This window comes from Nicotiana tomentosiformis, chromosome 2, assembly GCF_000390325.3.
Source record: "Nicotiana tomentosiformis chromosome 2, ASM39032v3, whole genome shotgun sequence".
Lineage (NCBI taxonomy): Eukaryota > Viridiplantae > Streptophyta > Magnoliopsida > Solanales > Solanaceae > Nicotiana > Nicotiana tomentosiformis.
The window spans coordinates 34,521,760-34,549,161 of NC_090813.1; the positions used below are offsets into that span (position 1 = coordinate 34,521,760).

General features: G+C 39.7%; 2 protein-coding genes across 2 annotated transcripts; one reads left to right on the plus strand and one right to left on the minus strand.

Moving 5' to 3' along the window:
- Window positions 1–6,710: 6,710 nt before the first annotated feature.
- Window positions 6,711–8,424, plus strand: LOC138904607 (uncharacterized). Its single transcript, XM_070193111.1, has 3 exons — window positions 6,711–6,980; window positions 7,396–7,882; window positions 8,303–8,424. Exons 1-3 carry the CDS (start codon window positions 6,711–6,713, stop codon window positions 8,422–8,424), a joined length of 879 nt encoding a protein of 292 aa, XP_070049212.1.
- Window positions 8,425–18,707: 10,283 nt separating this feature from the next.
- LOC104121278 (U1 small nuclear ribonucleoprotein 70 kDa) lies at window positions 18,708–24,804 on the minus strand. The gene is made up of 11 exons (XM_009633231.4): window positions 24,543–24,804; window positions 23,555–23,669; window positions 23,392–23,471; window positions 22,682–22,757; window positions 22,524–22,588; window positions 22,386–22,448; window positions 20,769–20,850; window positions 20,541–20,688; window positions 19,868–19,936; window positions 19,019–19,680; window positions 18,708–18,925 (listed from the first exon to the last, which is right to left on the minus strand). Exons 1-10 carry the CDS (start codon window positions 24,636–24,638, stop codon window positions 19,053–19,055), a joined length of 1,422 nt encoding a protein of 473 aa, XP_009631526.1. The 5' UTR covers window positions 24,639–24,804; the 3' UTR covers window positions 18,708–18,925; window positions 19,019–19,052.
- Window positions 24,805–27,402: the final 2,598 nt, after the last annotated feature.

The window sequence follows — 27,402 nt, forward strand, 5'->3', positions numbered from 1 at the left end:
CAAAGCCTTCGATGCCCGACGATATAGCCTAATAAGTCCACGATAAATCTGAGGCCGATACAGTCGTATAAGGTGGCTCAGAGAAAAATCCAACCCTTCGGCTTTGATAGAGAAGAAACGCAATAAGATGACTATACGCCATAAGGAAAGATGAATTTGGTCGAGGGTGACCTGATATATCCTGCAGAAATCAAAAATCACGAGATCGACAGCTCCCAACGTAAAGGGATAGGTGTAAACACTTAAAAATCCCTCCACATAGGTAGTGACGCTCTCATCGGGGGAGGGGATTTGTAACACAACCTCAGATCCCCAGTCGCAGTCTTTTCTGACGGCCTCGAGGTGAACCTCCGCTATAGAGTACGTATACATCGATACGTGCTCACACCGACTCGGAGCGGACGAAGGGTTCTACACCTTAAAATCAGCTTTTAAAATACACGGGCCGGGAATATAATCTTGAACGGACGGCTCGGTCGGCACCTTATCGTCACACAGCCGTGAGGAAGAAGCTTTCTCCTTGTGAGGTACGGTTTTTGAAGTTTTTGCCATTAATATGAGAAGAAAAAATCGCAAAGAAAGGTGAAAGAGGGGACAGCACCGTAACTCTGGTATAAGCGGCACTAAAGCAACGAAATAAGAGAAATTAATCAAAGGGAATTTGGGAAAAGAGGAAGCATAAAAGTGGAAAACATTATATGGGAAAACTATTTATAAGGCATGGCGATTCGTTTCTAGCGGCGGCCGACCACCGACTGACACACATTAAATGCCTCGATAAAACCAAATCGATGGGACAGCTATCACGCACGTCATAGTCAAAGCCGATAGAAACGTCATCATCGATTCGGTCGAACCTTAGGGAAATCACATCGTTTCTCGTCATCTCCTTTCCAAGAAACGAGGGGGCTATCTGTATATGGTTAAAACCGATCCTCGGTCATGAAGATCGATCGAGGATGCCATTTCAATCAAGGGGTATCTTCATGGAGACCCCGAACGAATTCCGAGATGGGGGCGTCGAGCTCGGGGCATTCGAATCGACCGAGGTAACATCGACCGATACAGGTCTCGAACATTGATGCCCGAAAGTGATCACCTAGCTCGAAACCAAGGCCGAGGTTCCGATCCGATACCGAGCTCGAGTCGGTATCGAGTTCACAGACAAAAAGTTGTTACAACCGCACCAAAGGAGAGAATCTCTGCGAAAATTAAGGAGGAGACACACCATCATGGGTCCTCCACTAGTAATATTATTCCATCATGTTGCTATAGATAAAGTAGTGATCCTTGGCTATAAAAGGCAAGATAGATTGTAATAGAAGGCACCTTCGCTGGGATTAAGAATTCATTGTGTTTATCTTTCTAAAGCTCACTAAATATCTTTGTTCATCATCTTCTATTTTTTGCACCATAAATATGTGTATTGTTATTTTCAGATCAAAGAAATCTACTTGCCCTTAGAACCATACATAAATTCAACGTTATCCGATTTTTCAGATAAACACACGTGTAATTATATTTTAAAATAGTATGATTGTGTACTATATATGTACACCATCAGTGCGCAGAATTAACTTCATTATTGACGGAAATATAATTTAATTTTCATTACGGCATTCAATCATTTTCTTGGTCCGAAATGTTGAGTTTTTTGGTTTCCGCAGCGATAGAGCTAATGTGATGTCAAGTCACCGCAACAGAAGTAATGCTAGGAACGATATACACCCTGTGGAAGTTTGGGATTATGATGTCTATGTACAAAAATGTAGATAAATTTAGTTTTCAAGAGTATGATATGAGGGATGAAAATGTAACTAAAAGTAAACTGAAATAGGAAGAATATACAAATTCAGAAATGATTATATCTAGCAAAGGAGCAAATGGTTTACAGAAGATAAATTAAGAACGTTACTTTGATCATGTTATATGTTGGGTCTAATCGCACACGCAAGTATATGCGGTCCACAAGTAATAAAGTGATGAGAAAGTATCGTTCTCACGAGTATTTATGATCAACTATTGTCCAATCTAAACTATTTATAAATTTATTGCTTAAGTGGTGGTGAAGAAAATGATGATGATTTTTGTTTACTAAATTACTACAAAACTAATAAGCAAATAAGAAAATAAGATCGCAAGTAGAGCAAAAAAATGTTTAGCAAGAATTCAATGAGATAAAAAGATTTCGGGGTTATGGTATTAATGTCTCTCCTATTGAGTTCTTCCGATTAATTTAATCACTTGATTTATCTAATTTATTAATTAACAAGGTTTATTATGCTCGCGAAGTTCTTTCGACGTTTCGCTCGCCTATTCAAGCCAACCTAATACTATATGCTCTATAGAATTCGAATTAACAAGAATGCATGTAGATTTCCTGTAAAAATAACCAAGTAATAGCCTATTTGGCCAAACTTCTAAAATTAGTACTTTTTAAAAAAGAACTTTTGGTGAGAATCAGTTTGTGTTTGACTAATTAATTTGAAAACCACTTTTGAGCAGTAGTTAGTGTTTGGCCAAACTTTTGAAAACTACTTCTAAGTGTATTTTTCTCAAAAGTGCTTTTGGAAAGAAACTACTTTTTTTTGCTTTTCAAAAACTGCTTCTGCTTCTCCTCAAAAGCATTTTTTTCTTTCAAAAAGCTTGGCCAAACACCTCAATTTTTAGCCAAAAGTGCTTTTGGCCAAAAAAGCACTTTTGGCCTAAAAAAAGCTTGGCCAAACAGGCTATAAGGCAACTAGAATATGTTTATCCTAATCGTGAATCTTGATGCTCAGGTTCATGATTCAATCTTATATGCAATCTATAATTCTCACTTTCGAGTTCAACTATAAATTCGTAGATAGTACTCTATTGTTAGCTACACAATAGAATAATTAAGTGTAAGATTTAATAAGCAAATTACTATGATAAACCAAGCAAAACATCAACTGTCAACTACAATTGTCAATAACGACCCATAACCCCATAATAACGAGGTTCTTAGCCATTCATGATATAGTTAAATAATTTCATAAGTGTTGAATTGTTGAAAATATTAAGAAATATGAAGAAAAGTTGAGAATCCTTGCTCCCGAGTGTTTCGTGCTTGTGTTTTCCTCTCAAAGTGGCGTCTCCCCCTCCAAAATAGGTTTAGACTTCTTTTTATACGAGTTGGGAGGTGTATAGGACTGTCAAAACCTTGTCCCGGGTGAAATAGGAGAGTGTCCCGTCACCCAACGTCCAAAAAACTTCAGGTCTGTAATTTGCGCCACGGGTAGCGCGATGCACTACCCTGGCCCATTTTTTCGCTTTGTTCTCTTTTTGCGTCAAATCGTGCATTTTCGTTCCACATGATTTCCGGGTGAATCCTACACATAAAAATACCATGAATTAGAATAAATTATTATCTTACACATTCAAAATCCACAAAACATAAATAAAATGTGAGGCAATATACATATAAATATACATACTTTAAACCCAATATCATTCTACTTCTTTAAGATAGTGTGATGATATGATAATTGAAGATAGTAAACAGGGAGTAGGCAGACCAAATGTCATATGGACTTAAATTGTTTCGGAAGACAATCTCTTAAAAGAAATGTAAAGATAAGCTCTGATTGTCTGCTTACCCGTTTCTCTTCCATTATCCCTCACTGTAATTAGTAGTAGGGGTGTTCATAGTTCGGTTTGGATAGGTTTTTTTCTAAAAATAAACCAAATCAAGTGAGTCGGTTTTTCAAATATTGGAACAAAACCAAATCAATTAAGTCCGTTTTTTATTGATTCGGTTTTTGTCGGTTTTTCGATTTTTTCGGTTATTTATCAGATTTTTCTTAAATATGAGATATACACTACCAAACACATATTCCGACGACTACATTTTCAACATAACACTATCAAACCAATTGCTCTTTGAGAAATCTATCATTTACCAAGATATATTGATGATAATTGAACCAAATAGTGATAAATAATTTTAGGACTTAATTAAAAATAAATTATTTTTAACATGAAATAATTTTTTGTACTTAGCAAAAGAAAACTACTAATCAAACTAGAATATAAAGGCAAAGAACTAGATTATTATAATAGTTAAGAACTAGACTAAACGTGCAAACTATTAAAATGTAACATAAAATTTTAGAAACTTTGAATAAAAATATACATATATATAAGTATAATAATAAACTTTAAATAGCTACTTTTATATTCGGTTTGGTTCGATTTTTTCGGTTATTTTTCGATTAAAACCATAACCAAACCAAATTTGGTCGGTTTTTTAAAATTCAAAATCAAAACCAAACGAAACCAAAAAAGTATCGATTTTTTTAGTCGGTTTGATTCGATTTTTCGGGTTTTTATGAACACCCCTAATTAGAAGAAAAAAATACAAAACATGATGGAAATAGATGATCCACATCCGGCAATACCAATAAATTAGGATAAAGACTTGCCCAGAGTTTGCCACGAGTCTTTTCTATTTGATTAGAAATTTCTATGGTAGTATAATGAATAATTGTGAGATTTTAGGAAACATTTACAGAAAACTCATGTACGTAGTGAAAGAAATTATTTGATATTGAATAAATTAAATGTGCTTGAACAAAATGGAATATAACACGTATGACATATATCCCATTCCAACAAATTTGATGATTGATTGACTAATAATAGCACTAAACATGTCTTTTGGAATGAATCAATTGGGATTTTTCTAGGAAGCTTCTGAAGATGCACTTGTACGATCACTAAAAGGGTACAGTTGGTTGGATCAAATATTCACTTCTGCCTTCACGTTAAAATCATGAAGGAAACTCAAACAATGATGTTGTACAGCCTCCTGTTCTAGTTGTTCAACGCCATTCTTATCCTATTCTATAAGTTCATGTACATTTTACACGCTTCCAATTGGAAAAATAAATGGTAGGATGTTTCTTTTTGCAAATACTCAATTTGCGTTTGTGATAATTTCCTGTTTCACTTATCAGCAGCTACTCCTATTATAGTAGTCTAGCTGCCAATAGTAACGATTTAATTAATGTAATTTTCATGTATTTGGATCACACAGATCATAAAAATACCCTCTAAACTATGGAGCACTTATTTGGTTGATCATCGCTCACTATCATATTTGCTTTAACTGATGTTTCTACATACGGACAAAGGCTAGATATGTCCATGAACTATTGTATACGGGTAAAATCAGGGATAGAGCATACCCCGATTTTCCGGTGAAGAAAACGGAAGAATGGCATGGACACACGAGACTAAAATCGAGGCCGAGAACCTTTCATATCGAGGCCCATGAAAGAAGAATGATGTGTTCATCACCAAACATGATAAAGCAATGCTCCCCGGACCCAAAATGAGTTCTAAAACCTCGGCAAACATGGTAAACGGTTGCACACGACGGTTAAAGGGCCGTGATATTCGTACCTGACCGGATATCACAACGTGGATCTCGCTCGATGTCGGTTACGGATCAGTAATTAACGAAAAAGGAAGATTTTACCTCTTTTAGACTTGTACTAGGGATGAAACTCTCCTACTATATAAATGAGAGGTTTTTTCTTTTGATACACACATTGTAACACTCCAATCAATCCAATAAAAATTCATTTTTTGCTTTCTAGCTATTGCAAAAGTTCTTACTTAACTGTTTGTTCTTCATTCACAATTGGGTTCGAACCAAGGGTCCGATCGAGGGCTGTTAAACCTAGGTTCGGGCTAGGCCATAACATTACAACTGGTTTGATCATTCATTTTGTCTTTAACTCGTTTATCTAATATTCTTGATTATTTGTGTTGAATCAATCCGCGTATCCTTAAAATCGCATACAAATTTAATTGTTATCGGATTTAAGGGTAAACAGTTTGGCGCCCACCATGGGGATAAGGATAATAGTGGTGATTTGATACGAATGTCCATAACACACCCTATTTTATGCTTGTTCTTTAAAGTCTTAATTTCAAGTTAGTCGAAAAATGTCGAACTCTCAATCTGCCCAATTGAGCATTGACGCTAAGTCCGGCCATCATGGCGAAAATATTAATTCGGTGCCTAGCAACTAGGTGCCTCTTGCTGATCGCAACGGTGTCGCAGTTGCCGATCCGGTCGATGCTAACTCACATGTGGCCATCGACGTTAATTTGCCAACTGATCTAGAAAATAGTGTTCGCGGGGACCCCGACCAACAACTCGAGAAGCGTCCGAAGGCGAAGGTGATGGGGTAAGCCTGCGGCTAATCTTCGAAATGTTGCAGGCTCAAAAGACGGCAATAACGCAGCTACAAAATCAAGGCCACGCCCCCAGCAGGGTCGAGCCCGAACAATCCTAGGAAAGCACCCGAAGAAACGATCAAACCACCGAGAGATTGGGTAAAGCCGAGCCTGGGGTCAACCCCGAAATAATGAAAATGCTTAAAGCATTAACAAAGCGAGTGGAGTTAGGTGAGAAAAGAATTGAGGCTAATGACAAAAAGGTGGAAACATACAATTTCAGGGTCGATCAAATCCCGGGAGCACCCCCGATATTGAAGGGATCAGATTCTAAGAAATTTATCCAGAAGCCTTTTCCTCTGAGTGCGATACCGTAGCCAATCCCGAAGAGGTTTCATATTCTTGATATACCCAAGTATAGTAGAACCACATATACAAAGGAGCATGTGACCTCCTATACATGCACAATCAAGGAGAACGACTTGGAAGACGATGAAATCATGTCGGTGTTACTAAAGAAGTTTGGGGAGACTTTGTCCAAAGGAGTAACAATATGGTACCACAACTTACCCCCAAATTACATTGACTCTTTTACTATGCTTGCAGATACTTTCGTAAAAGCCCATGCCGGGGCCATCAAGGTCGAGACCAGAAAGTCAGACATTTTCAAGGTTAAACAAAGAGACAACGAGATGCTCAGGGAGTTCGTGTCAAGGTTCAAGATGGAACGGAAGGATCTACCTCCGGTTGCAGATGATTGGGCCGTCCAGGCATTCACTTAGGGGCTTAACCCCCAAAGTTCCTTGGCCTCTCAATAGCTAAAACAAAATTTGGTAGAATATCCAGCGGTGACCTGGGCCGATGTCCACAACAGGTATCAGTCGAAGATCAGGGTCAAGGACGACTAACTCGGAGCTCCTTCTGGATCTGTGTACCCCATCAGGGCCGATGACAGGTCCACGAAAGCCATTGATCATGAGCTAAGACCGGTCTGGGATCAGTACTAACCATACAACAGGGATCGAAGGGGAATGAGTCCGGGCGTCACCCCACAAGAAGCGAGAAGAGAAGCGATCCAGGACCTAGTAGCCGAGGTCTGATGAGTAAAAATGGTTTCGACAGGCCGCTCGGGGGTAGGGAAGCACTGAGATTATTAGAGTATAACTTCATTGTTAGTGTTTCCAGCATCGTGTCAGCCATCGGATGCATCAAAGAAACCAAGTGGCCCCGACCATTGCAGTCCGACCCTACCAAAGAGATCCTAACTTGACGTCAAAGTATCATGGCACTCATGGTCACAAGACCGAGGATTGCCGACAATTGAGAGAAGAAGTTGCCCAGTTGTTCAACAACGGGCACCTACGAGAATTTCTTAGTGATCGAGCCAAAAAACACTTCAGGAACAGGGACGCCAACAAACGGGTCGAACAAGAGAAGCCTCAGCACGTCATCAACATGATCATCGGAGGGGCCGATGTCCCCCAAAGGCCAATGATAAAGCGTACTAAAGTATCTATCACAAGGGGAAAACGCATTCGATATTATGTCCCAGAGGGAACCATTTCGTTCAGCGATGAGGATGCCGAGGTCATTGTACAACCTCATAATGACGCGCTTGTAATATCCTTACTTATTAATAAATATCGAGTTAAACGTGTGTTGATTGATACAGGTAACTCGGCCAATATCATTAAATAGAGGGTCGTAGAGCAATTGGGGTTACAAGACCAAATAGTGCCAACAGTCCGGGTGTTGAAGGGATTTAGCATGGTATGCGAAACCACTAAAGGGGAGATAACCCTGCCGGTGAACACCGCCGGCACGATACAAAAGACAAAGTTCTACGTGATCGAAGGGGACATGAGGTATAACACTCTATTTGGAAGGCCGTGAGTTCACAACATGAGGACGGTACCCTCGACCTTGCACCAAACGTTGAGATTCCCTACACTGGGAGGAGTCAAGACGGTCTACGGAGAGTAGCCGACCGGAAAGGAGATGTTCACAGTCGATGAGGTAATCCTGCTGCATGCAGTTTCGCCATCAAGGAACACAGAGTAAATTAAATAACAATCATTGATGTCGGTCTTAGATGAACCAGAGGAACGAGGAGTAGACGAGGAGGAGGATTACGGAGTTCCAAGATCGTTCACAGCTCCTGACGAACCGACGCCGCCAAATCGACGGTCAAAGAGTTGGAGCACGTCATATTAATCAAACTCCTACCGGATCAAAAGGTATACCTGGGCACAGGGTTAACCCCCGAGCTTAGGAAAAAACTCATTGATTTTCTTAAAGCTAACGTAGATTGTTTCGCTTGGTCTCATCTTAACATGACAGGTATCCTACTAGAGGTAACCAATTATAAGCTGAGTTTGGACCCTAAGTTCCATCCGATTAAGTAGAAGAGGAGACCGCAGTTCGAGGTCAAGCATGTGTTCATCAAAATAGGGTCCATCTGGGATGTTAAATACCTGGACTGGTTAGCTAACATATTGGTAGTACCTAAAAAATGAAATAATCTAAGAATGTGTATAGATTACACAGATCTAAACAAGGCATGCCCTAAGGATTCTTTTCCTTTGCCTAACATCGATCGGATGATCGACGCGACAGCCGGGCATGAGATACTCAGCTTTCTCGATGCCTATTCCGGGTACAACCAAATTCGGATGGACCCGGACGATCAAGAAAAGACTTCTTTCATCACTAAATTTGGCACTTACTATTATAATGTAATGCCGTTTGGATTAAAGAACGTCGATGCCACCTATCAACGCCTAGTAAACCGGATGTTGGAAGAACAGATAGGAAAATAAATGGAAGTTTATATTGATGATATGTTGGTCAAGTCCCTACGAGCATAGGACTATTTGAAACTTTGTAGGAGACCTTTGACGTACTGAAGAAATATAATATGAAGCTGAACCCAGAGAAGTGCACATTCGGGGTCAGATCAGGAAAATTCCTCGAGTTCATGGTATCCAATCGGGGGATCGAGATCAACCCTGATAAAATCAAAGCAGTGGAGGACATACCGTGGTGGACAACGTCAAGGCCGTTCAAAGACTGAATGGGCGTATAGCCTCCCTGGGCCGGTTCATATCGAGGTCCTCGAACAAAAGTCATCGATTCTTCTCACTGTTAAATAAGAAGAAGAACTTTTCGTGGACCTAGAATGCCAACAAGCTTTGGAAGAACTCAAACAGTACCTATCGAGTCCGTCCCTGTTACACACTCTGAATGCAGACGAACCGTTGTACCTCTACTTGGCAGTTTCTGAGGTGGCGGTTAGTGGAGTCTTAGTCCGAGAGGAAGAAGGTACGCAATTTCCTATTTACTATGTCAGTAGAACTCTAGGCGAGCCCGAATCAAGGTATTCTCACCTGGAAAAATTGGCGCTCGTTTTGCTATGCGCATCGAGAAAGCTAAAGTCGTACTTTTAATGCACACCCCACATGTGTCGTGACCTCTTACCCGCTGAGGAACATCAAGCACAAACCCGAGCTCTTAGGACGGTTGGCCAAATGGGCCGTCAAAATTAACAGGTACAATATGGAGTATCGACTCTGAAACGCGCTTAAATCTCAGATTTTGGCAGACTTCGTGGCGACTTTACGCCGGCCTTAATACCTGAAGTTGAAAGGGAATTACTGTTAATCTCGGGGACCATTTCGGGAATCTAGACCCTTTTCACGGACGGTGCCTCGAACGCGAAGGGGTCGGGGCTCGACATCGTATTAGAACCGCCTACGGGAAATGTAATTAGGCAATCTATTAGAACTGTGAAATTGACTAATAATGAGGTTGAGTATGAGGCCATGATTGCAGGTCTAGAATTGGTTAAAAGTCTTGGGGCCAAGGTGATCGAAGTTAAGTGCGACTCCCCCCTCGTGGTAAATCAAGTTAATGGGACGTTCGAAGTAAAAAAAGAACGAATACGAAGGTACGTGGACAAATTGCAGGTAACCCTGCATCAATTCAGGGAATGGACCTTGCAGCAAGCACCCCAAGATCAGAACAGCGATGCCGATGCACTGGCTAACTTGGGGTCGTCGGTCGATGCCGATGAATTCAGTTCGGGAATAGTAGTGAAGCTAATGAAGTCGGTGATAGAAGAAGGCCACACCGAAGTAAACTCAACGAGTTTAACTTGGGATTGGAGGAACAAATACATAGACTATTTGAAGACCGGAAAATTACCTTCAGATCCCAAAGAAGCGAGAGCCCTATGCACCAAGGCTGCTAGATTTAGCTTGGTCGAAGGGGCATTGTTCAGGAGAACCTTCGACGGCCCGCTAGCCAGATGCTTGGGACCGGGAGAGACCGAATATGCTATGATAGAAGTTCACGAAGGCATTTGCGGGAACCATTCGAGGGCAGAATCTTTGGTTTGGAAACTAATTAGGGCCGCTATTACTAGACCGAAATGGAGAAAGATGTGAAGGACTTCGTACGAAAATACGACTACTGCCAGAGACACGCCTCGATGATCCATCATCCGAGAGAAATGCTCAACTCAGTTTTGTCCCCGTGGCTATTTATGAAGTGGGGAATGGACATCGTCGGTCCCCTGCCATGGGCACCCTGTAAAGCTCAATTCATACTATTCATAATCGATTATTTTTCCAAATGGGTCGAGGCTCAAGCATTAGAAAAGGTCCGGGAGAAAGAAGTCATTGACTTCATTTGGGACCACATAATATGTCAATTTGGGATACCGACTGGGATCGTTTGCGATAATGGAAAGCAATTCGTCGGCAGTAAAGTGAATAAATTTTTCAAAGATCACAATATCAAGAAGATACTATCAATGCCTTATCACCCTAGTGGGAACGGGTAGGCAGAATCAACAAACAAGACTATACTTCAAAACTTACAAAAGAGGTTGTCCAGTTCGAATGGGAAATGGAAGGAGATCCTGCCCGAAGTCTTGTGGGCATACCGTACGACTTCAAAATCTAGGAGCAGGGCCACCCCGCTTTCCTTGGTCTACAGAGCTGAAGCCTTAATACCAGTCGAGGTGGGAGAACTGAGCCTCATGTTCTAGTATGCGACCGAAGAGCCAAACAGCGAGGCCATGATCACGAGCCTGAAACTATTAGATGAAAGGCGGGAGGCCACCCTGGTCCGGTTGGTTGCCCAGAAACAGCGAATAGAAAGGTATTACAACCGAAGAGCCAGCCTCCGACACTTTCAAGTTAGGGACTTGGTATTGAGGAAAGTAACATTACACACCAAGAACCCTAACGAAGGGAAGCTGGGACCAAACTAGGAAGGACCGTATTGAGTTTTCGGAATAACCAACAAAAGCTCGTATAAACTCGAAACGGGAAACAGTGTACAACTACCAAACAATTGGAACGTGACACACTTAAAGCGGTACTATTGCTAAGGTACGAACTCAATTACTTTTTAATCATGTTATAAATCAGACTAATGTATGCAGGTAATTGGCCAAGGACAAGTGTCGCTATTAGGTCTGAAAGCACGTGTTGAACTTTTTTTCCCTTGAACCGGTTGTCCCGAAGTGGGTTTTTCGGCAAGGTTTTTAAAGAGGCAACAACAAAACTTGCTACCTTAGATTTGATGATCGGTTTCAAACCGGAGTCAATGATCATTTGCTTCAGGTTAACAGTATCTGAGCCCTCACGAGTTCGACCTCGAATACTGGGGGCCATTACCCTCGGATTAAGGTCTTTAGCAAGGGAAAAAGAAAATTTATGTGCTAAAAGCTAAGGCTTGGTGGTTAGGATTCATTATAAGGGCCAAACGGTCGTATGAACCGTGCCCACATAATCCACTCTAGCCATGGCACAAGTTTTTATGCACTTTTGATCGTGTACCTTGCATACTAAGAAATGAAAGAAATTTTCACTTCCCTTACACTTTGTTACTACGTGTTTTTGCTTCTCCGATCCCAGATCCTAAAGCCTACGGGCTACCCCTCCTCGGGGACTATCGCCCGATGAAAATTCGGACGACCCGGGCTACCGAATCCCGGAGGCATCAAACCTATTAGGCAGTGCCCAGATATAAAATGCTACGGCCACCCTAAAAATAGCTCGGAGACGTCCGAAGTTCGTAACCAGAAAGTAAGGCCCTTACGAAAATTCGAAACCTACCAAAAGGTTACACTCGACAAAAACATCGTCTAAAAACACATAAGCATCTTGAAAACCTCTGGTCTCATCGAGGGTTCGCTGTCACAATCAAACAAAGTTGCATCGAAGTCGGCCTTCATTTGAACCTCCGAAAAATGAATGCCCCAAACTACATCTGATTTATGCTAAGGCATCAAAAATAATATGGAAATAGAAATTGCAAGAAGATGCTGGAAAAGTAAAGACATGATATTTCCAAAAAGGAATTATTTTTATATATGTTCCAAAATATATTTACAAAGGCCCGATAGAACGACCTCAAAATAATTAAAAAAATACATAAGGAAAAAACAAAAACTGGAAAAATACTAAGGCATCTACGCCTGGTCTTCACCGGGGCTCGGCTCGTCACCAGAACCGTCGAAGCCCTCGAAACCTCGGAGCCCTCAGTACCTGAGAGCCTTCGGGACCCTCAGGCTCGTAGAGATCCTTTTCCTCGGCCTCGAACCTACTAGCTTCTTCAATCTCGACCGACAGATCAAAACCTCGGGCATGGATCTATTCGAGGCTCTCTCTCTGGGATAGCCATTTTATGTCTTCAATCTTCGTCTTTAAGTAGGTCTCAGTTGCCTCCACATCGACCTTGTACTGGGCTACCATATTCTAGGCATCAATAGAGGTTGTATCCAATTTGGACCTCAATGCAGCATATTCTCGTCCGAGAGCATCCCGTTCCGTGACGACCGAGCTCAGTTGTGCCCGGAGATCATCATTCGTCGGAGACCAATTATCGGCTTTGTTCTTCGCCACCCAAAGTTAGTTCTCGACTGATACCAACTCCTCCTTCGTAGCTTCCTTCTCCGAAGCCTGCTCATCTTACCCTTCCACACTTCGGTCGTGGCCTTGACCTCGTCCATCTCAGCCCACAGCTGGTCGATCAGGTTTATCTTCAATTGAACCTGCGAAGTTGTGTTGTTAGTCACCACGACTAGCTGCTCGCTTTTAGCTTCAAATATCTTTACCTACTCAACTATGTCGGCGTGTTCCCACTTCAGGGTCGAGGCCTCCTTTTGAGCTTTTTCCAGCTCGGCGTGGAGAATCCGAGGTCTTTAAGGGCCTCGTCCTGTTTCTCACTAAGAGCCTTGTATATGTCCTTCTTACGGACCAGCTCTTTGAGCTCGAACTCGAGCTGACTAATTTCCAAGCGGTACCGGAGAAAGCTTTCATGGTGAAGCACTGAAGCCTGTAAAACAATGAAATTAGTAGGGGACATCAAAAACCTAAATGGGATTCACAAAGGGGTACAAAAGGGTTAACACTTTACCCAGTTCAACGCCTGATGCGCCTCATTGAAGAGTCTTGACGTGCCCACTTCGTTCATCTTTGCTTGGTCCTCCTCACACCAGGCATCGGAGGTAGCTTGCCCACCGGAGCAGACAGGACCAGGGCATCCTCCGGGATTGTGAGAACGACTGTTCTCTTGCCCTCGTGTTCCACGCTCGGCGTGGAAAATTACTTCACTAGTTTTGGGCTCGAACTCGGCCCGTCGGCTCCCGAGGGCACGTTCTTCTTTGGGAGCTTCAAGTGACCAAGCCCGAAAAAATCTTCCAGTGCCGCCATTTCCATGTTGTCGAAAAATGTGTTAAGGGCATCATCTGGACCCCGCGCTCCCTCACTTGACTTTTCTTTGCCCGCTTGGGTCTCTTCAAGCATGGACTCGGTATAGGAGGGCATCTCCACGATGACAATGACACCGGTTGCCTCCTTCAGAACAGGAGCGACTTACTGGGAGGCTGGAACCTCCATCTCCCCCTCAGGTTCCCGAGTTAGATGGGGATCAACCTCATGGTCCTCTTTCTAGGTCATCGCGTGCTCCCCCTCATTAAGGGTCGACCCATGAGCGATGAAGAGGTCATCTTCTCTGGGCTCGTCTCTGAACCGGTAGAAAGAATTAGGGTCCAGTGCCAAAGACTTGGTGCTTTTCCGGGCTTCCGAACCCATGTGGTCGCTCTCTTCTTCCTCTTTGCCTCGGGGTCCGAGGAACGTGAGGACTTTCTCTTTTTCTTCTTCTCTTCCTTCGCGGCAGCCCCATGCTGTCCCAAAACGGGGGGCTCGGCAAGCAAGGACGGATCCTCGTCCTCATCCAGCGACCTAAGTTCGGTGGTCTTAGGCAGACCTGTAAGAAAAGAGAAAAGGTTAGCACTGTGTAAGTTAAGAGCGTGGTGATAACTATTCAGGGAAGAACCTCATCATGAGAACGGGCCTCCCATTTGCCCTTCGAAAGATTGTGCTATGCGCGCTCGGAGTATGGCATCCGTTTGCAAATCATCTCGATCCACTCCTTGGACCAAGGGATTTCATCAGGAACTTGGGCAACAGTTGCGCGAATACAAATACATGCAATGAGATAAAAAATAAAAAGAAATAAATACCAAAGAAAAACAATACTTACGAGATGAGTTCCACTCCTCATGGAACGGCAGAATTCGGGGAAATCAGGTCTTCTGTTTTCACCCGAACGAACCTCCCCTGCCAGCCTAGGTCTCTGTCTCGGTCCTCTTCGATGCTCGAGAAAGAAACTTTGCTTGCTCGGCGAACGAGCTTGATCAGTCCCCCTTGAAAGATTTGGGGACTGTACAAGCGGAGTAGATGGTCGAGGGTGAACCGAGGAGTTTCGGTAATGTTCACAAAATGGCATAAGAGGATCACGACCCTCCAAAAGGACGGGTGGATTTGCCCAAGCTACACCTCGTATCTTTTGTAGAAAGCTGGGACTATGGGGTCCACCGAGGCGAGCGTGAGGGTAAGTGTAAACATTCAAATAACCCTTCATGTGAGTGGTAATATAGCCATTGGGCCTGGGAACGACCACGTCTTTACCCTCCCATTTACAATCTGCTCGGACTACGGGTATGGTTTCTTCAATGACGGAGCATATGTATCTCCATGCTCCCTCGCCTCGGTCTTGTTGGCTAGAGGCCTTCTCGACCTTGAAGTCTTCCCCGATAGAGCATCCCCCAGGTACGAAGCTCTTCATGGGGGGCTCCTGAGCCACCTCAAGACGTCCAACTCGGCATCTACGGCCGGGTGGGAAGATGGTGGGGAAGCCTGCTGAGGCACTCACTTGAAAGTTTTTGCCATTATAATATGGAAAATATAGGTTTGAAGAAAAATATGAAGATTTGAAGATTGTATGAAGGTATGACGGTCTGGGTTGAAGGTCCAAAGAAGATGTATGAAGATGATGATGAAGATATGAAGGCTCAATGAACAATGTATGAAGATCTGGAGAAGTTAAAAACCGTTAGAATGTTCGAAGGTAAAGTCTAAAATCGGAAAGTGGAAGAAGTGAAAGGAGTTAAGGCTTTTATAGGGGGGAAAGGCAATCAATGCGCGACGTTTCTTATTCGAAGACATCCAGCTGATGACTGACACGTGTTCGAAGTCAGAATGACGCGACTGATGAGACGTTTCGATTTACCCGTCATCTCATATATAACGTACGAGGGAAGAAACCGGGGTTCATCTATCGTTTCCCATCATTTTCGCAAACCTACTCTCCAAAAAACAAGGGGACTATCTGTATACGGGTAAAATCATGGATAAAGCATACCCCGATTTTCTGGTGAAGAAAACGGAAGAAGGGCATGGACACATGAGACTAAAATCGAGGCCGGGAACCTTTCGTATCGAGACCCATAAAAGAAGAACGATATGTTCATCACCGGGCATGATAAAGCAACGGTCCCCGGACCTAGAACGAGTTATAAAACCTCGGGAAACACGGTAAACGGTTGCACATGACGGATAAAGGGCCGTGATATTCGTACCTGACCGGATATCACGGCGCGGATCTCGCTCGATGTCGGTTACGGATCAGTAATTAACGAGAAAGGAAGATTTTACCCCTTTTAGACTTGTACTAGGGATGAAACTCTCCTACAATATAAAGGGGATATTTTTTCTTTTGATACACACATTGTAACACTCAAATCAAGGCAATACAAATTCATTTTCTGCTTTCTAACTATTGCAAAAGTTCTTACTTAACTATTTGTTCTTCATTCGCAATTGGGTTCGAACCAAAGGTCTGATCGAGGGCTGTTCAACCTAGGTTCGGACTAGGCCGTAACATTATAACTAGTTTGATCATTCATTTTGTTTTTAACTCGTTTATCTAATATTCTTGATTATTTGTGTTGAATCAATCCACGTATCCTCAAAACCGCATACAAATTTAATTATTATCCGATTTAAGGGTAAACAACTATTGAAAAATAATTATCAGTACCTCGTTATACTATCTTTCACTATCTACCCCTATTGTTACCCATTTTAATATTTTTTTTCCCCACATTTAACGGAGTCGTGCCCTGCGTACACGTGGTTTCCAGACCCATTTTTTATTTTCAACCTAGTATCCATACCCGTAACACTAGACCCATTTACATTACCCTTTTCACTCTCCTTGACTTCATCATTCGTGCAATTTATAAATTTTCCTTAAATCCATCTCTTTTCTTTCTTTGCATTAGGTCTTTCTTTTATAAAATTTTCTCTCCTTAAAAACTAATATTTTTCACCGGCCTAAGCTAATCTAGTGCGAATAAAATTAGTATAGACAATTTAAGAACGCAAAAGACTAGATATTAGTTAATGCGTATTAATGCTAAACTAATCTAACCAAGAGTAAACAAAGAAATGAAGTTGGAACACATTAAAGTGCAATTGTAAAGTTGCAGTAATTTTCAGAATTATGCATTCTTCTCGAAGATAAACAATTGCTGCATTTTCAGCACACAACTGTTGATCAAATCTAGTCCAAATTTGTCCCAAATAACCTTCCAATCTAGTTCAATCCCAAGACCTTCAAGGTTCAACAATGGCATTTTTGTTTTTTTAATTATTGTAAATCAAGCTCTCGAAATTTTAGCAATGAGATTCTTCTTCAATCCAAGTTTCAACAGTGTATTAACAACTGAAGCTTGATAAACAATACTAATTACAATAGAAAGCACCGATTCGAGCAAACATCAACAAAATTAAGATACCTAGTTCGTTTTTTTCGAGTTCAAACTTCAAACCCACTTCTAAAGTTCAAAATTTGTTCATCAATGGTGATTTTCGCACAAACTCAAACTGCAAGCATCACAAAGAACTTGAAAGTTATCCAAGTGTTCGAATACCAAATCGTCCAAACAATGAGCCATGATTTGAGTTTACGTTTTCACCTCCCGATTTAAAACACAACCAACTATTAAAACTTAAACTTGAAATTTCTACTACAACTTCCCCAAATACCGAAGTTAAAGAATTATCTGATTCTTTTTTTTTTGAATCCAGCGGCCTTGGGCTGAAACAGTTTCCTCCATTTAAACGAAGGAGAAGAACCATATGTATGGATTAAATTTCGGGTTCTTTTGGGATAGGTTTGGATATTGGGTCGGGGCTGCACGGGTAAGGTAAAAGGGTAGATGGTTAGATAGTTTAAAATCATGTCGCATGCCTTAAAAAAAGAGTGTGTTAGATGTGGGGACAGAAATATTAAAATGAATAACGTTAGAAGTAAATATTGAAGGATAATATAACGGGGATACTAATAACTAATTTTTAATAGTACAGGAACACATCTGACCCTTTTCCGTTCTACATAATTTTAAGATTATAAAAAAAGTGCAAAAAGATTATAAAAAAAGTGCACAAAATAAAATTATTATGTCAACCAGACTTATTTATATCATCTCTCACCATACCTCTTGTCAACGTTTCTACTATAACATGTCTCACCATACCTCTTGTCAACGTTTCTACTTTGATAAGAGCTAAGAATACATATTAAAAAAGAGAGCAGATAAAAAAGAACAGCTTGATGCACAAAAAATCCCAGCTTGATGCACAAGAGATATAAGGTAGGTAACCTACCCAACACGAACACTAGTACCTGAATCCACAACTAGAACCCACCAACTTTATTGTTACTCCAAGGCTAACAAATAAAATCATGTAGAGCAATAAAAAGGAGTACTCCCCAACCAAAGATTTCTCCATTCCCAAAGCTCAAACTCCTAATTGAGAATAAAGTAACATCGCTTATCGAACCACAGCCTCGGGAGACACATGAATTACAGGTTCATATGTAAACATACTTCTTCGAGGCCCGAGGACCAATGATGTGGAGCATAAAGTTTGACCGTGGACAATTTTATTCTTTTAATACTATTTTACATTTTCAGTTGAATCTTAGGTTATCAAAAGTATTTTCCACTTCTACAGAATTGCAGCTTTCTCATAAAATAATTTCAAGCCAAATATTTTGATAGGAGTTCACATTCAAAAACAGATGCAATAATAAAACACCGTAACATGAGCCAAATAATAAGTTGGACATGCAAGTACCCAGAACTATCACATCTTAGCACACACAGGTTCCAAATAATTCGCATTTAACTAGTTCACATAGAAACTGAATACATGAAGTAAATACCAAACAATTCCAAAAACAGATAACAAAATTCCATTACATAGGCCGATGCTAGTAAACCATCATCTAATGTTCACCATTCCCGCACTACCAGCAAGCAGGAATTCCGATAGAAAATTGCACTTCCCTCCTGCGAGTCAAAGAAGTCAAACAATTGCGGCAATATTATCAAATGAGAAATTAATATTACCTACATAGCATGTGGATCTTATTGCAACCTTACCAGAGCAACACAAGCAGAAGCATACCCTTCATCATCAGTAGTCATATTCACGAGAATGTGACCTATCTGAACGCCTATGATCACGGTTCTTTTCTTTTGCCTCAGATGCCCCGTGGTCATAAGCATAATTATCCTCCTCCATTTGATCATAACGATCATCAACATGACTGGCATCTTTATAGCGATCATCACCAGCTTGAGCATCTGGATTCTCATAGTCTCCTCGACCTTTATGTTGATCATAATGGTCATAATGTCCATGATCATCTTCAGGTTCTGCAGGATCATAGTTCCTTTCTCTGTCGCCATGTCTTTCCCGCTCATGTTTTGATTCACCATGCTCATAATCATATTCTCTATCACGAGAACGCCCACGACCCTGGTCCACCTCACCTTCATAGTCCTTACCTCTTTCTCTATCCCTCTCACGGTGGCGATCCCGCTCACGGTCCCTATCTTTGCCCCGTTCGCGGTCACGTGTCCTGTCACGTTCACGGTCTCGATCGCGGTCTCGTCCACGATCTCTTTCTCTATCCCTAGTTCTCTCGCGTTCCCTATGATGTTTGTCATCTCTGTCACGTTCCCTTGGCCTATCATGTGAACGTTCACGAGATTTTTCTCTTTCTCTATCTCGCACCCTATCACGGGACTTCTCCCGATCCCTGATAATATGGAAAATAATAATATATGCGTCAGATGCTATACACATATCAGCATTAACTTCACATTTTGTAAACTAAACAGGGTTGTAAATCAGACAACTCATCCTTGGAAAAGTAGATATATGTCTGAATGTCAAATTGAGAAAAAATAACACAAAGCGCGTATAACTATAAATGCATAGGCTACCTTTCTCTGTCATCTCGTACTCTTGGCTCTTCGGAGCGAGATGCCGCCCTTCCAATCTGAACTACCTCTCTGAAAAATTAAAGGGGCATAGAGTCAGTGATAATTAAATATCCATGTAAAAATTGAAGGCAATAACTTACCAAGAACGATTGATGAATGTTCCACAAATTTTCACATGACAATCATACCAGTGCATTTGAGCATGAAAACTACTTTTCGGACATTTTATGAGTGATCATCATGCTGAATGCCAAACAATAATAACTTCCAATTGTAAATAAAATTTCATACATAGATGCTCCGGACAGCACTCTTTTTTCAACCAAAAATAGAGCACATAAACCGACTGCAGCATCTATACATCCCAAAAGACAAGTTGAAATTCAGAAGCAGTGTATGCCAACTACAAAAAGCAGTCTATGTCAACTACAAGCACACATGCATAGTTGTCTCTAGCAGATCAGATTCTTTTTTGGGTACATCAAATTAGAATTATATGCAACAACAGCAACAAAAAATTAAACTCAAGCAGAGAACAGGAGACATTTGCATTGCAATTTTTACTCCATAGACAATGGCAGCCATTATACCACTAAAGTACAGCTCCATCAATGTCCTTTTTAGCACTACGCATATGTACATACGACTAACACTCTAAAAGCTAATCAAGTACCTATTAACATCTTCAGTTCCAACTCTTGTTGTTCCAAGTCCACCGCCAAGTCTTCGGGGACGCCAATTGGGGACTGTTCTCCCACGTTCAACATCAACCAGAACTCTTCTATTATCAATCTTCTTTCCATCAGCTTGTTTATATGCAGCTGAAGTTATATCCCAGAAATTAGAAATGGAAGTGAGACAGAAAAAGATAAAGAAAAATAGGAGTCAGAGTAAGAGAAACCTTTCATATCCCGTGTATGAACATACTCAATAAAAGCATAACCCCTGGGTTTATTGTTTGTATTGTCCGTAACCAAACGAACCTGAAACTCAAACAATTATGAAATTAACACTACTAATAAGAATTATAATCATGTTTGATGCAGCCGTCAAAAAAGTTATGCTTTTATCCAGTCAACACAATTAGGTACATTAAGGTCCTAATGGCACGGCGGGCACTATGCCTAATTAGCCGTGCTCACCTTTGATTCATAGAGCTCCCAGGCGAGATGCATCACCATCACTGCTAGAGTTGCACAAGAACTGTGGCCTTATGTTTGCAATACATTCTAACTCCCCTTACCAGGGAACATTTTAATATAAAATAAATTATTATAGAAGTATAGTCAAATACCAGGTGTCTCCTGAAATGCTTGAAACTTTTTTGATAGCCTTTAAATCCAAAAGTAAAATCTTAGTAGCATAGATGGGATGTAAGAAGAATAAAGAAGAAGAGAACAAGGCTGATACTCCCACCAAATTTTTACCCAGCACAGGCAAGTATATCTCCATTGTTGCTTGGAATAAGAGGCCAAAGGTAAATTGCATCATTGCTCTGCTCATCTAGGTGTTCAACTTTGTTTCATGCAATGAAGATCGGGCTCGGAGATTGAATGGTACATTTGGCAACTCAAGAAACAAAAAGTTACCAGAAATTTAAGATTTGCCCTTACCAGGAGAATACCTAGGAGTAGAACCTCATTACCTTTGTAGTTCTAGAAAGTAGAAACTAATGGAATACCCAGAACACATAGTACTTGAAACTAATGATATCCAAACCAGGATAAAAGGAAAAGTCATCAAACCGATACTTAATAATTGGAGCCACTGTTACCTGAGTCATAAGGACATTCTTGGCAATCTGACCCTTATTTTTCAAAGCAAGGAAATGCTAGTAACTTCACAACAAATTTTCATGAATGTCAGAGTGCAGCATGCACCTCGAAGCACCATGGAACAGTGCTAGCAGTTCAAACAACAATTCATTTCTTAACTGCAGCCTGAAGAGGTGCACCCAGAGGCACAATTGAAAGAAAAAGCTCTCCTGATAAATGTGGATTTGCAAACTTGAAGCATAAGCCATCTCTTATTTTAATTTTTGAGAGCAGTAAGGAAATTCAAAGGTAATCAGTTTATTATTTAGCAGATAACTGCCAAATTCAGTAATTTTTAATCAGATAACTAAAGTGTAATCCTACAGCCATAGAATAATCAAATAAAGAATGCATCGCATGCGTCTTCAGTGCAAGTTTGAAGCATTAGTAAGGTAATGCGCGGTGCTTTTTTTAGACGCTCCACCCTCATTTTGAAGGACTTGATCTAGAAAGAGAACATTTGAAATAGCTTACAACCTACAATCCCACGTTCTTTAACATTAGCTGATCAAAATCTGTTTTGAGAAAAAATGCTAAAATTGTAAGATGTTTACTGCTTTTCAGAAAGCAAAAAGTTGTGGAAAAATCAACTAGAGAAATGACTGGATCATAGCAGGAAGTACTATGCCACCATAACAGTACACATCTTACCAACCAAAATCCAGTAACCTGAGCCCCAGAAAGGGATGCTCTATAATACCTACCCGCTTGATTGGACCAAAAGCCTCAAATTCACGTTTAACTCTGCTTTCCGTTGTCTCATAATTCTGAAAATGAGAAAGACAATCAACAAAAGTAATCACAAGTAACAGCAAAAATGGTCCAAAAAGTTCTTTACTCACAAGTCTAGCAACAAAGAGTGTCTTGTATGGATCTCCAGTAACATTTGGATCGCTGCTAGGATCATCTGCTCGACAGAAAAACAACAATTCATTTCATTTTTTACCATATAATGACTTTCAAACAAACAGAAAACCAAAAACTCTTGGGCATTTAATACATTTCTCAAGCTCCTCAGCAGCCTTTTTAGCACCCTCCTCCAGCCGTATCTTGTGGATCCTAGCTTTTCGTTGAGCCTGCATGTAATAAAAAAAGCAATTTATGTGCATAAAGAAAGATACACAGATGCACCATAGGTTGTAATTGCATAACTGCACACCTATGCTACATCTTATAATTTATCTCTGGAATCAAGAAACTCTTCAAAACCGGGATGTCAGGCCAATCAATCAGCTGCCCCTCCCAAACTAGTTGGACAGCTAACCCATCTCTTAATTATGGAGAGAAATAGTAAAAATAACCAAACCAGTGATTATATAATCCTCTAACTACAGAGGACTACAATTTTCGAACTTCCAACGGTTTCACCTCTATGACTTGGGAGACAACAGTATCTTCTAGTTAACAAAGAAAACTGCACAAATTGTTTTTTGTCATATGTTAAGACATTCAATCCTTCTTTTAGAAAATAGAAAAGCAATTCAGCAAAACTAATATGGCAGGCCACATTAATAGTAAAGCAAACATCCTACACCTGAACTTAAAACATCACTAATAACAGAACATGGATAATTGCATATTGTTAATCTTTGTTGAAGCAGTTAAAAAAGAGGCAACAAAACCAGAATGGAGATCCAGTAATTCAATTTAAACATATGGACCAACGCAAAAAGATCAGAAAATGAACTGCAGAATGTAAAATAATCTTACCGGGGTTTCAACCTCAGGGACCGGTGGAGCATATTCTGGATCGCCAGGCTGAGCAAAGTTACCAACAAATTGTGCCATCCCTATGAAATAGATGAGAATATGTAAGCATTATACGAAATAAATGATGGACCAAGAAATCACTCAATCTATGAAGAAAGTTAACCTGTATATGAAGGGCATTTTCTCTTCTCGGGAGGTGGTTTGTACTCCAAAGGCGGTCGGGGCTCAAACAGTTTCAGAAGATTAGCCGTCAACCCAGTTGGATGACTTTGACCAATCTGCATATATTACATACATTAACAACAAAATACACAAGCTTGCAGCACCAGCAAAGAACAAAGGGAAGGATTGTCAATACTGCAACAACCTTATAACATAGTTCTCCTATTATTATTTTAAGCTAACTATCTGGCCATGCTGTATATTTAGCTTTCATAAGAAAACACAAAGAAATATATATCCAATATAACTTCTAGTCTCATCTCAGCAGTCCAGAAATATCACTAAACTAGAATTAAAACACCTAACCACTACTACATAATGATGACAAATCAGCAAGTAAGTTCTAAATCCTCGTTTTCCCAGCGGCGGAGCTATTAATTGAACTTTATGGGTTCTAAATTCTAGGATAGCGACATGAGGTGTTAGTAACTGGTTCTGAATTTATTTTTTGTACATATTTAGTGAATTTCGTAATACAAACACAAGTTTTGGACTAAAGCTACTGCATCAGGGTGAACCTGTACGCCGGCTTCTAGCTCAGCCCCTGATTATCCATTCAGCTCCCCATCTGTGCCTTTTTTAATCGATTACTTAACAACTAGTTTTTCTGGAAAAATTAGGGGTTCTAAGGACTAAAAATTCTCTAAACCCTACACTGAAAGACGGACATAATGTGAACGGCTTAACAATAACTAAAACCTGAATCCCAACTAGCCTATATGGATAATTTGCTTCAACTGTGTTGTGTTCTTATCTTAACCCAAAATCATCTAAATTTCAAGCCTAATACTCATCTAGAGTGAAACCTGAAAAACTTAGGGAATCAAGCAATGTTACCACACACACACGTGCAAACTCTTAGGTTTTTAAGAAAATCTAAGCCAGCAAACAGCATAGACAACAGATCAAGAGATATAACAAGCAGTTACCAGCTTGAGTTGCATAACATTAGCGCGATTCTGAGCCTTTGCACGGGCCTGGACATTAGGGTTGTTCCGCATGAAGGCATCGTTGAAATCTCCCATATTCGGAACGATTGAAGCCGCCTAGGGTTCTTGCTTGATGTGAATCGCCGCACAAGTATGTAGGTTTTATAGCTGAAAATGGAGATTGCATAAGTCGGATGGATTTGATTGGGTTGGATAGATGGAGAAGTTTAGCTGAAAGCGGCAGGAGAAGCGTATTAGAAACAAGGGTTTTATTTCCAGAAGAGAGGAGGCTTATATAAACTCCCCCAATCGACTCCATCTTCCTGAGTCGGCCACGAGTTCACTCGCGAGTTCTTTCATTTTTTATTATTATATTTTACTAATTTATGTTTATCTTTTTATTTTTATTACATTGGAGGGTGTATTAATATTAAAGAAAAAGGGAAAATAAGATAGAGAGAATTTTAGGGGTGTTCGGGATAAATTGAAAAATCGAACCAAACAGAAAATAGAATCAAACCGAAAGAAAAATCTAACATTTTTTATGTTTGATTTGCTTTCGGTTATTAATTTTAAAAATCGATAAAATTTGGTTAGGTTTTAGTTTTATGCCAGAAAAATAAATGAAAAAATACGAACAAAAATTGACTATATTATGCGTATTTAAAAATGATGATCATACACACACGTATACATATATATTTACTAGCTCGATTATTTTTTTGAATGCTTGGTTTGAAGCTTGGTTGTTTGTCATTACACAAATCTTGGTCTTTGTCTTTACGGCTTGTTTGGATGTTTGTTACTTATCATTTCAGAATACATCATATAGTATTATATTGTATTGTACTGTACTGTATCGTTTTGATGCATACAATATTTAGATAAATTTTTGTCGTCATTTCATGGTGTCATGCACCAACAATATGAAGAATAAACTTGTAATATTATAAAGAAGAAGTAAGGTACGAGGTAGAATTATTATATAAAAATGTACGGTAAAATATAAAATAAGATTATTTAATAATAAGGAAGGGAAAGATAAGAGGAAAATAATAAGAAAACGACGCGAACACACCAAATCGGTTGTTCCATAAAGTGACACTTTTCATCGTTACGTAACGACGGATTTAACGATACGATACAATAAAATTTAAATAACAATCAAAACAAATATTATACTTAAAAGTGACAATACGATACAATACAATACATAACAATCACCCAGACAAGCTGCTACATTCTAGTTTGATTTGTATATTTTATTTTGATAAGTCCAAGAATCCATTTTATATTATAATAAACTTGTCTTTGAGTCCTTAAGTTATTCATCTCTATTAATTCAATTATATTATTATCAAGATACCTTGATAAATGATAACTCTTCATTTTTTTCACAAAAAAAATAGAAGAAGAAGAAGAAGAAGAAAGAAATTAATTGTTAAAAGTTTTATTAATTTCTTCGTGAAAAATAGACAATGCATTTCTAGCTAAAGAATATATACCTTCATTACATATTTTAGTTTCTTCTTTTCTTAAAGAGTAATTAGAATATATGTTTGGCATTGCATGTAACCTATTTTTTCCAGAAAATCGGCAAACTAAAAAAAACTGAACTAATGAAAAAACAACCTCAATGGTTTGATTTGATTTTTAAAAAATCGATTTAGCTAATTTGGTTTATTGTTAAAGAGAAATCCGAGTTAAATCGAATCGTGAACATCTCTAGGGAGAGTTAAATCCATAGAGAGAATTAATGGGATCAATTGGATCTATATCTCTAAGGAGAAATCTTGTGTTTTGCTTAATGGCACACACAACATGAATCTGAATTGATTGGATAAGAGGTAAGAAGAATTACATATTCCCTTTCCAAAAATGAGGAACTTACATCTTCATTGTCTAACGTGATAACTAGTTAATATTGTTTGCAACAAATTTTCGAGATACGAAAATTACTTGCAATCATAAAAATATATAAAAAATAATTCTATTGATTAATTTTTTAGGGTGCAACTCTATTTGCTCTCTTGATTTTTCTCTCTAAATTGTTATTTTTTCAAACATAGGATGATGCATACTTTTTTGGGATGTACTTAATCTCCATAAAAAGGAAGAATATATTTTGATCACTTCGGCTACTTTGATAAAAATAATTTTTGAGATATTTGATCCATTTGTTAGTATTCCATGAATTTATAAAATTTCGAGATGTCTCTTCGAGAAAATATGTACCCCTTTATAGGCATGTTTAGGGTAGAATAGTCTCCAATAAATCCTTGAAGGACCTTTGGGCTTGAAGATCATGTTTTGAGCTCGTCTTCTAGAGGTCGGACTTAAAATCCAGTAAATTTTTTATGTATACAAATATATGTCTACCATCAGGGTAAAATCTTTCTTGAGAATCGTTGTAATAAATCAGATATTACACCCAAATCAACTGATTACATTAACTCACTAAAGAGAATTAACAATCCAAATATCAATAGAATAGTAAAAAATAACACTAAAGGAATAGAGAGTAGATAAGAAGAGAAATTGTAACTTAAAGCTAAGAAGAAAGGGGATGAGAGACAGATTCAGCAGAGGAGATGAGAAGAACAGATTGAGCGAGGCTTCAACATAATCCCCCTCCTTGTATCCCCTGGATCCCAAATATAACGTCCTAGTGTTCCATTCAGGTGTTTAGTCATTGGGCTTCTTCTCACTTTGACTTCTGGCCCAAATGTCCCAATTGGATCAGCCTCGTTCGACATTTCTGGCCCATAATCTCTTCCCGACTCAACTTGGTTCACAACAATACTCTCATCCGCAAAAAGAACCTTATCATCAAGGGTCGAGTTAAGAACACTGTTAGTAG

Coding starts and splice junctions, on each gene's coding strand:
- LOC138904607 (XM_070193111.1), top strand. CDS start 6,711: ATGTCGGTGTTACTAAAGAAGTTTGGGGAGACTTTGTCCAAAGGAGTA. Junction 6,981..7,395: donor CAGATGATTGGGCCGTCCAG/GCATTCACTTAG, acceptor TAGTGTTTCCAG/CATCGTGTCAGCCATCGGAT. Junction 7,883..8,302: donor ACGTGTGTTGATTGATACAG/GTAACTCGGCCA, acceptor TGTCGGTCTTAG/ATGAACCAGAGGAACGAGGA.
- LOC104121278 (XM_009633231.4), bottom strand. CDS start 24,638: ATGGGAGATTTCAACGATGCCTTCATGCGGAACAACCCTAATGTCCAG. Junction 23,472..23,554: donor AAAATGCCCTTCATATACAG/GTTAACTTTCTT, acceptor TCTATTTCATAG/GGATGGCACAATTTGTTGGT. Junction 22,758..23,391: donor TCCCTGAGGTTGAAACCCCG/GTAAGATTATTT, acceptor TATTACATGCAG/GCTCAACGAAAAGCTAGGAT.